The sequence below is a fragment of the Parasteatoda tepidariorum genome, chromosome 7 (assembly GCF_982258835.1).
Source record: "Parasteatoda tepidariorum strain Cologne lab strain chromosome 7, Ptep-v5.0, whole genome shotgun sequence".
Taxonomy (NCBI): domain Eukaryota; kingdom Metazoa; phylum Arthropoda; class Arachnida; order Araneae; family Theridiidae; genus Parasteatoda; species Parasteatoda tepidariorum.
Genome location: NC_141761.1, coordinates 91,014,967 through 91,028,486, shown reverse-complemented (window position 1 = coordinate 91,028,486; position 13,520 = coordinate 91,014,967). Strand labels below are relative to the sequence as shown.

At 24.6% G+C, this 13,520-nt stretch overlaps 2 protein-coding genes across 6 annotated transcripts in view; one reads left to right on the top strand and one right to left on the bottom strand.

Moving 5' to 3' along the window:
• RnrL (Ribonucleoside diphosphate reductase large subunit) overlaps positions 1-2,832 on the bottom strand; it is a 25,441-nt gene extending 22,609 nt beyond the window's left edge. The window contains exon 1 of the mRNA XM_087168265.1: positions 2,427-2,832. Coding sequence (XP_087024391.1) covers positions 2,427-2,445 — 19 coding nt within the window. The 5' untranslated portion in view covers positions 2,446-2,832. The remainder of the gene's footprint in view (positions 1-2,426) is intronic.
• LOC107443882 (protein CutA homolog) lies at positions 2,735-13,520 on the top strand. 5 transcript variants are annotated; one of them, XM_016057889.4, is made up of 7 exons: positions 2,735-2,870; positions 5,833-5,978; positions 8,762-8,821; positions 9,863-9,908; positions 10,764-10,813; positions 11,815-11,857; positions 13,371-13,520. In XM_016057889.4, the coding sequence occupies exons 2-7, from the start codon at positions 5,845-5,847 to the stop codon at positions 13,446-13,448; spliced, it is 411 nt and encodes a 136-aa protein (XP_015913375.2). In that variant the 5' UTR covers positions 2,735-2,870; positions 5,833-5,844; the 3' UTR covers positions 13,449-13,520. The 5 variants fall into 5 exon arrangements, with proteins under 5 accessions (XP_015913375.2, XP_071039252.2, XP_015913373.2 ...); XM_071183151.2 differs by having other exon boundaries at positions 2,739-2,858; XM_016057887.5 differs by having other exon boundaries at positions 2,830-2,959.

Sequence of the window (13,520 nt, the reverse complement as noted above, 5' to 3'; positions counted from 1 at the left end):
GTACTACTGATTTTGTGAAAATTTAGATAATTTGTGAAAATTAAAAAATCAACACAAATATATGGTAATATATGAATTTATCGTTTCTTACGAGGCACAGAAATAAAATTTCAAGAAAAAGAATTTTGTGAAATTTCAGAAAATTGAATTTGTGAAGGCAGTAAATTTGGTCTGGACAGACCCTGTACTTTAACTATTAAAGCAAAGTTTCAATTAGCAAACCATAATTGAATTTAAAATTGTGGTTTCTTTTTTTTCCCTCTGGATTTTTAAAATGAAAATTTTTTAACTAACATTATTTGCATTTTTTTTTGTTGAAAAAAGTTCACGTTTATTTACTTTCTACAGCTATGCAAGTCTATATTAAGACAGCTCTAAATGTTTACTTCAATCTGTACTTTCAATTTCAAGAATCAAAAGATTTTTAAAAATGTAATTTGAAATGTGTTAGAATTTAACACACACCAAGAAAGAAATTTTGTTAACTAAAATTAATTAATGTAGCAATTTATTTAAAATAAAATTTAAAACTAAGAAAAGAAAATAATAGAAGTATCGATAATTTAAAACACTGTTTTTTAACTTTTAATGTGGAACATTGTCAACTAATGGCAAAATGATGCTTATTTTACAACTTTATTTGAAATTCTGTGATATATTGAGCAATTAAAATAACTTTAGAAAACTGCATGAAATATTTTGAAATTTAAAATTAACAATAGAAAATGTAAGAGCGATAAATGTAGGCAACTTTTAAAAATAAATTTATTTTACATTACAATAAGAAATTTTCGTAAAATCATATCGAAAAATACATTATTATATTTTTTCCATGATTTTAAATCCTTTTCTGTCAATTTTAATTTTTTTTTTCTGATTAAAGATTGAATATTTTAAGAAACTCTTTTCTTTTTGTTGAAATTTTAGAAAATTTTTGCAATGTGATTTGTTACAGATAATAATTTGCCAAGTTTTGGCAGCAACCATGAGAAAGTAAAAAAAAAAAAAAAAAATCACAGAAGGGGACCAACTCATAGCCACTCCAGGGCAAGTTTTTACAAGCGTTATTTTACAGAAAATTTGCCAGTTCAAAATCCACTTAGCACCTTGATTATAGCTGACCTAACATATTACGCTACAGAAATATCCCCTAAATTTTAAACAATTGAATTGAAATGTCTCAACAGATATGGGTCTTTGTTATTTTCGACATGACATTAAAAACAGTCCTGTCTCACCAAAAGACTTGCCAAACGTGAGCAAACCACAACACTTTAGTGCCCATAGATACCGTAACTGAAATATTTCCAAAATATGAGTTGCCCATGCAGCGGTTTCCCATTTACAACAGTCTGAAAAATTTTGTATGATTTACGAAGACATTAAATGTAAATTATGAAAGAGTTGTAATTTGATCAAAAGAGATAACAATGCACAATTACTTAAGAGTATCAGAGTATTCTTCTCGCTCTCGTGAAAATGACGGGGTGAGGCTTCGCCCTCTATTTCTCCCACCCGTGATAATCCCAGCCTGGAGTGTTCAGTAGTAACGCGCCAATAAGAATAAAACTAATTCATTTCTTTTAAGGTAAATGTAGATAGTTTATCTTAAACTAGATGTCAGCACTAATCATGTACAGTATTACCTGAATAAAAAAAAAGGCACTTTCATGACCATTTTCTTGAAAATTAATTGATCTTCAAGGGTTTAAGGGCAAGACACAAAAAAGTTAAGTATATCAATGCATAGAGCAGAGTGAATTCATGTTTTATGCATACATTTGATTTTTTTTATGTATACAAAAATAATTTTTTTACTGAAGTTTAAATATTTTATTCCATACAATAGGAATAATCAACAGAGGCCAAATTTAATACTGTTTAGCAGTACCTTTACAAACTCAACTTTAGGAAAAACGGTAGTTTCACAAAATACTTTTTCTTAAAATTTTATTATTGTATCTCAAAAGAAAAGAGAAATCCATATTCTTGTGTTGATTTTTCATTATAATTTAAAATTTTCACAAAATAGGTACCTCTCAGATAAATCTAGACAGACCCGTGATCAATACAATAATAGGAATAATAATACAATACCAATACAATAATAATTGGAATGATCAATACAATAATAGTAGGAATTTATAGAAATGATCTGGTCCTTATACAGACTAATTTTAATTCGAAAATTATATGTTCTGTGCTCTATTGCGTTCAGAACGTATTGTAAATCAAAGATTGTAATAAAACAATAAATTATTTACAAATAAAATATTTATTTTCGGAGGGTGCCACCTCATTTGCTTTTGCAACTTATTTTATAAATAAATAAAGAAGGCACACAATCTTTTAATGCGCAATTTCTTTGAACAATGGATTATTAATCTAAGCTACAAATAAAACAATTGACTGTATACAACCCTTACCTCGTTTGTAAACAAACATAGTGAAAGTATTTGGGAGTTGAAAAATAAAGTTACAGAACTAAAAAAAAAAGAAAATTTAGTTTTTAAGAGCTTTAATTTCAATTGTCGAATACGACAATAAGATTTTAAAATATTCCCGCTTTCCTTTCGGCGAACGCGGCAATAAGATGAGTCAAAAGTTGCCAATTTTTTTTTTTAATTCGAGAGTGGTAAATCAATGATTGATTGGAAGTGGAAAATGGTTCAAAAATGAAAATATAAAGCAGTAAAAATGCAGAATTTCAGTTAAAAATTATGAAGAAATAAATAGTATAAAAATTAAATAGTCAAATGACGAAAATAATGAGTATTTTAGTAACGTGCATAGGTGGCAATATCAGCACCGCATCAATCAGAAAAAATTAATTCTAAAATTATTCATCAATCACTCCGGTAACAAAAAAAGTACTCTTAATTTAATATCTGTTTAATATCTGATAATTTTTCTGTTTTATTGGAAAGATCGAGGGGAAAGAAACACTTTTTGCAATTCGGTTAGAACCACATCGATGAAGATTTTATTTAATTTTGTAATTTTTATGCATTTATTTAATTATTTATACATTCTTTATATTTAAAGTTCTACATCTTGAAAACATATTCGTTGATAAAACAATAGATTAAATAGGGCTTATTATAAAGTTTTATGTATCATGTGTTTAGTAATTAATTTTCGTTTTTAATGAAACATTTTAAATCAATGTGTTAGAGTGAGTTCTTTTTTGAAAAAGAATCTAAAACATTTATATTTTGGTCCCCTGTTCTCTATTATAGAGGACGTTTTTGAATATTGATCTAAAAGTGGCTTTTAGTCTATTCAGGCTTGATATCTCATATTTTGTTACCACAATGTTCTATTATGGCCAAAGTTAAAGAAGAAAATTAAGATTCCATAAAGGAAAATAATGATAATACAAAAACACAGTGCATTTATTATTTTGTGAGCACAGTGTGTTTATAATTAATAAAAACAGTGTAATATTCATAACAAAATTGAAAGCTGTTTTATATAATAATTAAATTGGAACAAACTTTGGTGAGAATGTAGAATCTCACTTGAAGCTTTTACCCTACATAAAATTTCAATTTTCCTATTATTTCTATCTTAATTACTTATTGTTGGAAGATACACTTTTAAATAATTTCGTCTGTTTTTTCACTTTTAAAAACACCAAAATAAGAGGGTTGTAGACTTTTACTCAAATGTATATTTTTTGTTAGTTAATGGATATTGGCAAGAGAGAAATATCAATTCTGTTTTTTTCCCCTCAATGAAAAGTTTTTGGTTATTCAAAATAAATTCTATATTCTTTGCTGCAGAGTTAATAAAATTTGAGTACTTAATAAAAACAAATGGTGCAAAAAAGAATCAAGACTCAATTAAGAGTCTGATTTATTTCTTAAATATGCACTTTCACAATAACTTGCATGTATCTACATTAATTGAATAAATTTTTTTTTTTCTTGAGAATTTATTTCTACAATAATCAAAATCAGCAGTTTTGTTATTTAATTTTGAATAAACACAACCTTTTCGATATTCATCACTTTACAGCGACTCTGTGACTCGTGTGTTAGAGAACTTTTAAGGCAATGACGTTAGTCTCTTCTTTTAAGTTTATTATTATCTTAATATTTCTTTTTATAATTGTTCCTGTCTTGCCGTTGGAAATTAAAAAAAATAAATTTCATTTTAGTGAACTTTCTTTAAAGAAAATGAATTTAAGAAAAAGAAATTCTAATTTTAGATGATAAGACTATTGGAAAAAATATGCTGAGTCTTTATTCTATGAAAGTATTACAATTGTGGATTGAAAAAAATATTGTTGCTAAATTGAATCTTTCAAAATTTTCCACTTTTGTGTTTGTTGTAACCCACTTGGTTTTAGTAAAGTAATCCATACATATCCTGAAATGGTGAAAACAAATAAAAATTATCTGTTGAAATAAAGAATGACAACTGTTCCTTAAAAGTGAATCCATATGTAATGATATGAAATTCGCGATGCTTCTTATATCTCAACCCTCTAAATGTGAAAAAATTTATGTATGCTATGTTTTATTTTTATATAATTCGGATATGTCAAGTGATTCAAAATTATTCAAATACAGTTTTTTTTAAAAATTATTCAGTTAAATTTAAAAAGAATTTCAGATTGTTTTATTGCTTAAATATGCAAATGAACTGAGGCAAAATTCTGTAACAAAGGAATGTGTAGAAATGTAAGACTATATAGTACTTTCTGAGTATAAGTTTAAGGTCGAATGCAGAGATTCATTTATATTCCGCAATTTGCCTTAGCCACAAAACTTTCAAGAAACCTTTATATAGAACCACAGCCTTTTATACAATAACATTGTTTATTAATATGAAATGTAATATATTAATAAGGAGTAATTATTTTGATTTTTTTTTTTGTATCAATAAGAATTTTCTTGTAATAGGACAAATTTTTTCTGGTTTTGATGTTCTTACAAAATTCTGATTCCTGAGAAAAATATTTTTTCATGATTTAAAGCCAAAATGTTTTAGTAGGAAGTTAATTACATGCGCACCATTCAAACCTACCTCCTTCCTCTTTACTTTTAAAGTTTCAAAAGCAAAATTCATTTATTTTGATTGGGGACTGGGGCTCCGGTTGATATTCTTGCAGAGATTTCTTTAGATTTTGGAAACTACTGGGCTTTAGAACTAGAACTTTTACATTTCTGGGTCTTTATTTACCAAAAGTGAATTCCAATTAAAAAACAGTATAGGTCTCTATTTTAAAAATAAAACCAAAGAGTAATTTTTTTTAGTTTTTGAAATACGTTGTTTTTACTAAAAACAGTTTTCATAAATTACAAAATTTTGCATGAAATAAGAAAAAAGAAAATTAAATGCAAACAATGTTTTGAAAATTAAAATGTATTCGAAGATTAAAGAAAAAGGATGCAAATGATCTGTGACATTAAGCAGATTATAAATTCTCTACTCTTTATTAATCTATTGAATAAGCATATTTATAGGCATTCCTTTTATTAATAGACAAAGCAAGAAAAGAGTTTTTTTTGTTGTTGAAGAATCAGGAGTTTTAATTACATACAACTAATCATACATCAAGGAATCACTTTCATTAAGGTTAAGCAATGATACTCACAGAATTATTTTATAAATAAGTTACACAAAAGTAAAAAAATAGTTTTCTTTACAGAAGTGCATAAGTGGAATCAGTTTTTTTAGGAATGAGCCCCACATGACCATCCTTAAATTAGTTCTTAATTGTCTGATTGATAGAATGATCGGTATTATCTTAAAAACTTGATAATAAAATCGCACACTTTATTCGGTAGTCTGATTGCTTGATTTTTTTTCTTCATATTTCAGGTTTTAATATTGATGATAACTTTCTTGGGACCATTAAGAAGAGTTTTATCAACTATGGCAGGCAGTGCTAATAAAACTTTTCAAGGCATATTTTCAGTTTCATATGTGACTGCACCGTCTGATGAAGTTGCTAAAAAAATTGCTGAGTAAGATAACTTATTTGTTAATTTTTTTATTTACAAAATTTTTTATGAATAATTATTTATAAAAATAGTGTCCTACAGTGAACTGATCTTAAAACTGATCTCAGTAAATCACTGAAGTCAAGCATCACTAACTCACTGTGGGCAGGTGACCATTTTGATCAGCCTGCAAAGGGATTGAGGTTGTGCAGTAGTTGTTTTACGATCAAGAATTTGGGAATAGGTCATTGGGCTACCAAAGTGAGGGCGTACCCTCTGCAAACGATCAAAATTGTAATGATATGTCTTCAGATTGTTGCTAATAGCCCATTGTGCAGCTCTATATTGACATAAATAAAGTACTTCTATAAAAATAGTTAAAGAAAAGAATTTTAAATTTGAAGAAAGAAAATTCATTAAAAAGAGTTCTTTCAACTATTAGGCAGTGCTTATAAAAGTGTGAAAATCTTTTTTTTGTTTCTGTATTATCTGATTTTGCTATCGAAAAATTCCTGAGTAAGATTACTTACTTGTGTTTTATATATTATTTCTTTCATATTACTTATTTTTTATGAATTATAGAATACCAAAATATATAAAGAATTTTTTTTTAAATTTCAAAAGAAAAAAAAAATATTTTTATTATTTTTATTTTTGATATGCGCTAAAAATATTCAAAGTTATATCAGAATTAAATTATTTTTAAAGGACATTCTGTTTATGTCATGTCTCAAGGCTACAATATCTTTTATGCACCAGCTTGATGATAATTTCTTTTGTCCCAGTTAAATTGTATTTTTGCTTGTAGGTTAATTTACAAAAAGTATATATTAATTATTTGTTTTATATTTCAAAGAAATTATTTTGTCTGAGTGTTGAATTAGTTTGATTATTCAAATTAGTGAGTTTTTTTATATCTGAATTAATGAACAATGACTTTTTAAATATCTTTTATATTCATAAGATTGTAACACTTCATTTTTTCAACATAAATTTTCTTTTTAATATTGTTAACTTATAAATTTTATCAGAAGTAATTCATAACAATCATTGGATAAATAACATAATTACTTTTTATTTTCAAATCCAACTTAATAGTAATTTTCAACCAAGACACTAAAGATAAATGTTTTTTTTTAAAATTTTTTTGTTTTTTTTTGTTTTTTTTTTGTTTTAAAAACTATTTATTAATTTATATTTTGTAAATAAATTGTTAATACAAGTTAAGAATATTTTTTTAATCCTTAGAATAAAAGTGTACAATCTATTTGAGTAAAGGGCCGCAGGCACAGCAGAGTAACTAATGGAAACTCACTTGCTTAAGTATTTCGGCTGACATTGTTACAGCAATTATAAGTAGTAAGTCATATATAAACATCATTGTTTAAGGCACTGAGTCCTTTTTATCAGATAACACATGTAGCATGTTTGCATAAAATAAAATACTTTTACGTGTTTAAAATTAAAGACTGCAAAATTAATTATTTAAAAAAAAAAAAAAAATCCCTTAAAAAAAAAAAAAAAAAAAAAAAAATCTGTTAAATTAAAGTAAATAAAGCAATGGGAAAAGTCAAATTTTTTTTTTCTTTAAATTGCATTACATGATACGATTTTAACTTAAATACTAAAAATAAAATATTCTAGTGAGTAAAATAAATGCAAGTTAAATACTTTAATTTAAAGAAAGTTTATGGGACTTAAAATGATTTAAATTAAAGCAAAGCTCTTACAGCACAAAATAAGATTCAACATTTAGTAGGAAATATACTTCAACTTCAAAACATTTATTTTAATTTCATTATCAGAGATTTTATACATCCTAAATATTAAAAAAAAAAGCTCTTTAAACTATAGAAAAAATTGCGAGGAATGGAATTTTCAGATTTGTAATATTGTGTGAAAATATCAGAATTTTTACAATCATATAGAAAAATACGACAAAAAAAAAAAATGCTAGAAAAACCACTTATTTTTATGTTAAAATTGGCGCAAATGGAGCACATAAAAAAAGTGATTCTTTTTAAGCTTGATTCAAAACTCGCATGTCATAATAACATAGCATTAAAAATATCAGGATTTTTTTGAGTCACATTTAAAAGTGTAATAATTTTAAAAAATGATTTGAAATCACTTTGTATGCACCAGAGTTGGGCGTCAAGTACAGTATCAATTAAAAACCGTAATTGATTGCAGATAATTACTTAATCAATTACTTATAATCATGATTACAGGTAATTCTGATTACAAATAATCATTATTTCTGATTACATCAAAATAGGGCAAAAAGGTAATCGATTACATTTTGTAACAGTAATCTATTGCTTGCAATCATGATTACAAACATTCATAATTTTGATTACAACTGTAATTGTAATTACATAACCAATTGCTGCATTCAATTATTTATAATTGTGATTACAAGTAAAAATAAATGATTACATATAATTATGATTACAATTAATCTAAATATATGATTACTGGATTGTATACCAATATATGATTATAATTTACAGTACAGATAGTATAATGTATAAATGCAACAAAAATTTGTTCCCCAGTTTTATTTAATCAAAATAGTTGCTTGATAAATTTGATAAATATTGATTTAAAAGTTTGTCTCTTATTATTGTAATTTAATTTCATTTATTGTTATCATACAAACATAGTATCAACCATTGTGTTAATCAAGTTACATCTTAAAAGTTGAATAACTACTTAATCTATATGTGTACTTGGAAGAAGAAGAAAACTATAATTATTGTTTATGCTTTAATTGAATGAATTTATAATAACAAAATTTATTGCAGAGGATTAGTGAAAGAAAAACTTGCTGCATGTGTGAATATTGTACCTGGGGTGCAATCAATGTAAGTGTATTATTTTTAATATAAAATAGTTATAATAACTTATTTTTATTACATTGACATGCTTCCCCTTTTTTTTTTGTAATTGGGTTTTTATACAAAATTTAATATATTTGTAACTTTAGTTGTTTCAGATGATGCTTCAAAATGTGTGTACAAAATTCCATTTCTAGATGTCCATATTCTATCTCATTTCCATCATTCTTAAAAAAAAAAAAAAAAAATGAAAATAAAAAAATCAATTTTTTTAATATTTTGGATTCTTTTCAAAATTTTGCATAATATATTTATTTAATTTTATTTCTTTTTGTTGCATTTAGGGCAGCTAAGCATTTACTCTGCTTTAATGAGCCCACTTAAAGAGTTCTGAAAAAACAAGAACAGTTAAAGAAAAACTAACTCTTCAATGAGAGGAATAAACTAAGAATATTTATGCAGCTGATTATTAATTATGTTTGAAAGTAATACTTGCACACAGGCTTTGTGTTGATTTCAATTATAAATGTTTTCATTAAAAAAAATCTACTTAATTCTCTTCCTTGTTTAGTAATATTAGGCAGAAAAAAATGTGTCTTTATTTATGAAAGAGAGTTAGTGTTCAAATTATCCTCTGTTTACTATTTAATTTTTTTATTTTTATTTTGTATTCTATTAGAGACATTTACTTCAGCATATTACACATTCTTTAATTTAATAAAGGTCATTCATCTAATAAATTGCTATTGTATAAAAATTTATGTTAATTATAATTTATTTATTAGTGTTACATTTTTAAGAATATACTTACAAGTACAATTTTATGTTATAATCTTATGTTTCGGCAGTTATCTTAGTTAGTTACTGTCTAAGATGATTTACTATTCGTAAAAATGTCATTTTTTTTTAATAATATCGAAATTTTGTTTGTATAAAAATGTCTTATTAGGCCTCTAAAATGTCATCAATGTCTTTAAAATCCCAGCTTTAAATATGCTTTTTAGTCCTGATGAATTTAAAATGATATGTCTTGCTTATGCAAATAAAAGTTAATATTTGTTCATTTAGCTATGAATGGAAGGGTGAAATACAAAAGGATTCAGAAGTTTTAATGGCAAGTATTGAGCAACAAATTTTCCTTTCATCTTCCTTTGATTTTTAATTGGAAACTTTGCAAAATATTTTAGTCTAACATTGGTTTTAATTTTTTAAAAATGTAAACATGAAGCTGCAAAACTTAAAAGAAAACCGAAAAAACGTTTTGGTCTTGCTGTATCAATTCTTCGTGTAATTATCTTCATATAATTCATAGTTTAAAAACTGCTGCATTAATTCTTCATATAATTTACTTAAACCTACGTTTTCGTTTGTTTTGCAACTTTAATTCTTTTGCTTCTTTATAATAAAATAAATTATTTCATTCAATTGTTTAATTTCATTACTTATATTTTTCAATGAAAATATTTATGTTATTAGTTCAAGTTTGATGACAAGTATTGAACAACTTTTATTTATTTAATTACTTAAAAATAATTAAATTTCATTAAAAATTTATAGACTAAGGTTATGATTTATGTGAAGATAATTATTTAAAATAATTATCTTCATATAAGTCAAAAATTAAAAGCTGCAGTATTAATTTTTCATATAACTTACTTAAACCAACGTTTTTGTTTGTTTTAATTCTTTTGTTTCTTTATAGTCAAATAAATTAGTTCATTCAAATTTGTTTAATTTCATTACTTATATTTTTCAATGAAATTTATTTATATTTTTTATTTAAGTTAAATGACAAGTATTTAGCAAGTTTTATTTATTAAATTATTCAATTTTATTTAATTACATAATTTTATTTATTCAAAATACCCAATTTTGATAGTAAGCAACTATAATTCTTAATTGAACAAAATTATTTTCATTTTGAAAATTATTTAATATACTAATCAAATAATTACTTTTAACTCTGTAGGTTATTAAATCAAGAACTTCTAGGTTAGAAGAACTGACAAAATATGTGAGGTAAATATATTAATCTTTCTTACAATAGTTAAACTTTTCTTAAAAAAGATAAACAGAGTCATATGCATAGCGTCCGTGGGAGAGGGGCACGTGACCCCTATAATTTTCCCAAACTTAAGAAGTTTTTTAAGTTATTAATTTTTTAATTCACAAAACTCTAACTATTTTTTACTCTTTAAAAGTTAAAAAATCAAAAAATTTCTATAGTTTATTTATATTCGAAGGAAATTATTTTATGATTATCACTTTTATGCAAAGGCTATCTTAAAAACCAGTTAAAGAATTTTTTTTTATAGTTGTTACAATTCAAACTCGATGAAACAAAATTTAAGAACATTCCAATATTTTTTCATTGTAAGAAAATTTAAATATTATTATTATTATTATTTTTTTAGATTATAGCAGCTATTCTAGTTTATGCACATTATAGTAACTCTTCTACTGCAGCGTTTTAAATTTTAAAAGGGAAAATTAAATTTTACATAAATGTTACCCCTTTTTTTAAAGTTAGTTAATGATGTTTTTTTGTAAGCAAATAATTCTGTCAGTTAAAGACTTTAATTTATTTTAAAAGTTGTAACAAAGTAACTTAAGTTTTATCTTTCACAAATTATATTTAATATTTTTGAATTGAATCGCAATAGTGTTTAAATCAAGTATAAAACAATGAATTTAGTAGGAATAAAAAATTTTGCCCTTTTTAATTTGTTCTTTATACATGGTTTTGTTCTTTGTTATACTCAAGCACAATGATAATACTACCTTCTTTGACATTTATGTTGTTTTTAAAAAGTATTTTTATACTTTGGACAATTATTTTCTGTATGAAAGTAATAACAAATTTAAGTAGAATGTTTAATTTCTTTATCAAGTTTACTATCTATAATGTACACTTAAAAATGCAACGTAATTCACAATATTTGAAAGAAAAACTTTTATCTTATTTTTTTTAAGACTTACATTAAAACACGTTTTCAACTTTCTGTCTTTTTATTATTTAGAGAAAACCACCCATATGAAGTGTGTGAAGTTATATCTACTCCTGTAAGTATATGTTGTAATATTTTTTGTTATAGTTATATTATTAGTTTCTGTTAAGTTTACATGTAATCAGTGTAATGTTAATCAGCTAATTTTATTGGTCCTAAACTGAAAGTTGTTACAATTGGCTATAGTTTTTATTCAAATAAATGAAATTTAAACCTGCAGGTTTTAAATAAGGAATTTTGTGTATTTTGTCCGTAAAGTTATTACTTTTTAAAGTACATTTGCTCGAAATTTTCTTTTTTATTAACCCTTTGCATTCCACTGGACATTTTATTTTGGACAGATTTTACTGATATAATTTAGGGTTTATAGTTGTCCTGATATTCCTAATTTTTTGTTTTTATTTGCCTTTTAGTCCTGATATTCCAGTTTTCTGGGTGTGCAGAACATTTCTTTTTCTGCAAATACGAATGTGGAATTTAAAATAATTGATTTTAAAAATTGAAAAATTAGGAATTTTGTTTAAACTTATTTTATTTAACTAATGATGCATATTTGATTAATAACTAAAGTAAAAATTGCAAAATTCTGTAGTTCAAACTTAGAGACAATACTTATGTACAGAAATGTTAAGTGGTACCCTGTGTTTTTGTTTCTAAATTATTGAAACCCTAGTTTAAAATGGAGGAAGAGTTTGGGAGGTTTTAAATTTATTATATTAACTAATTAACGCTGGTTATTTTTTAATGCATAGTTAGAAAAAAATGTCTGTTTATTCATCTTAATTTGTTATGATTTGTTCAGTGCTTTGTTAATAAAATTATGCTGCAAATTGTGAAAACTTTCTTATCTAAAAAAAGTAAGTTTGAAATTAAGAATAATGTATTTTATTATTCTTTTGCGATAAAGTTTGCCTTTATATTTAGGTAGAACAAATTATTTATTTTTTTAGTTGGTCGTTTGCCCTTTTTTTAAAAAGTAGTATAGTATATGTATATTGTTCTAATTTTTTTGAAAAATATTCTGATTTTTTTGGTTTACTACAAGGCCTACATACTAGAATCGGACGAAAAAAATAAATATTTTAGTTGCGGAATGTTTAAGTGGGGGAAAGCAGCCTGTTGTTGATAGAGTGAAAATAGCATGAAGTTTTTTAAAATCGATTAATATTTTCCGTTTGTGCATCACACGCATCATCACAATTAATGAAAACTTGAAAAAATCATATATTTTTCAAGTTGCTGAAAACTTTTATAATAAACATGCTTTAGCTTTTTTAATATTTTTTTTTATAGTTTAGGTAACCTAAATTAAATAAAATTTTGATGTATAAATTTAATTTATATGATAGTGATATAAAAATAATTCATGATGAATAATTGTTTATTATTATTATTTGCATCTTTTGATAATTATTATTATGAGCATCTTTAAATTAAATACAATTGATATTAAATAAGTGTAATAATTCATGGTGAGCTTTTTAACTTTAGCATTGACAACATGTTGATCATTAACACAAGTTTTTAAGATTTACATGAGTTTTGTAATTAGTTTTACACTCTTTTAGATTCAGCAAGGAAATCCACCATACTTGAAATGGTTAGATGAAGTTGTGCCTGAAAAGTCTTCGAAAATAGAATTGTAATAAAGTGATGTTTTGTTAATAAATGTTTCATAATTTTGATATTCAAAATAAATGTTATGTATATTCAACAAA

Coding starts and splice junctions, on each gene's coding strand:
- LOC107443882 (XM_016057886.5), top strand. CDS start 2,975: ATGAAGATTTTATTTAATTTT. Junction 2,996..5,832: donor TGAAGATTTTATTTAATTTT/GTAATTTTTATG, acceptor TTCATATTTCAG/GTTTTAATATTGATGATAAC. Junction 11,858..13,370: donor GTGAAGTTATATCTACTCCT/GTAAGTATATGT, acceptor ACACTCTTTTAG/ATTCAGCAAGGAAATCCACC.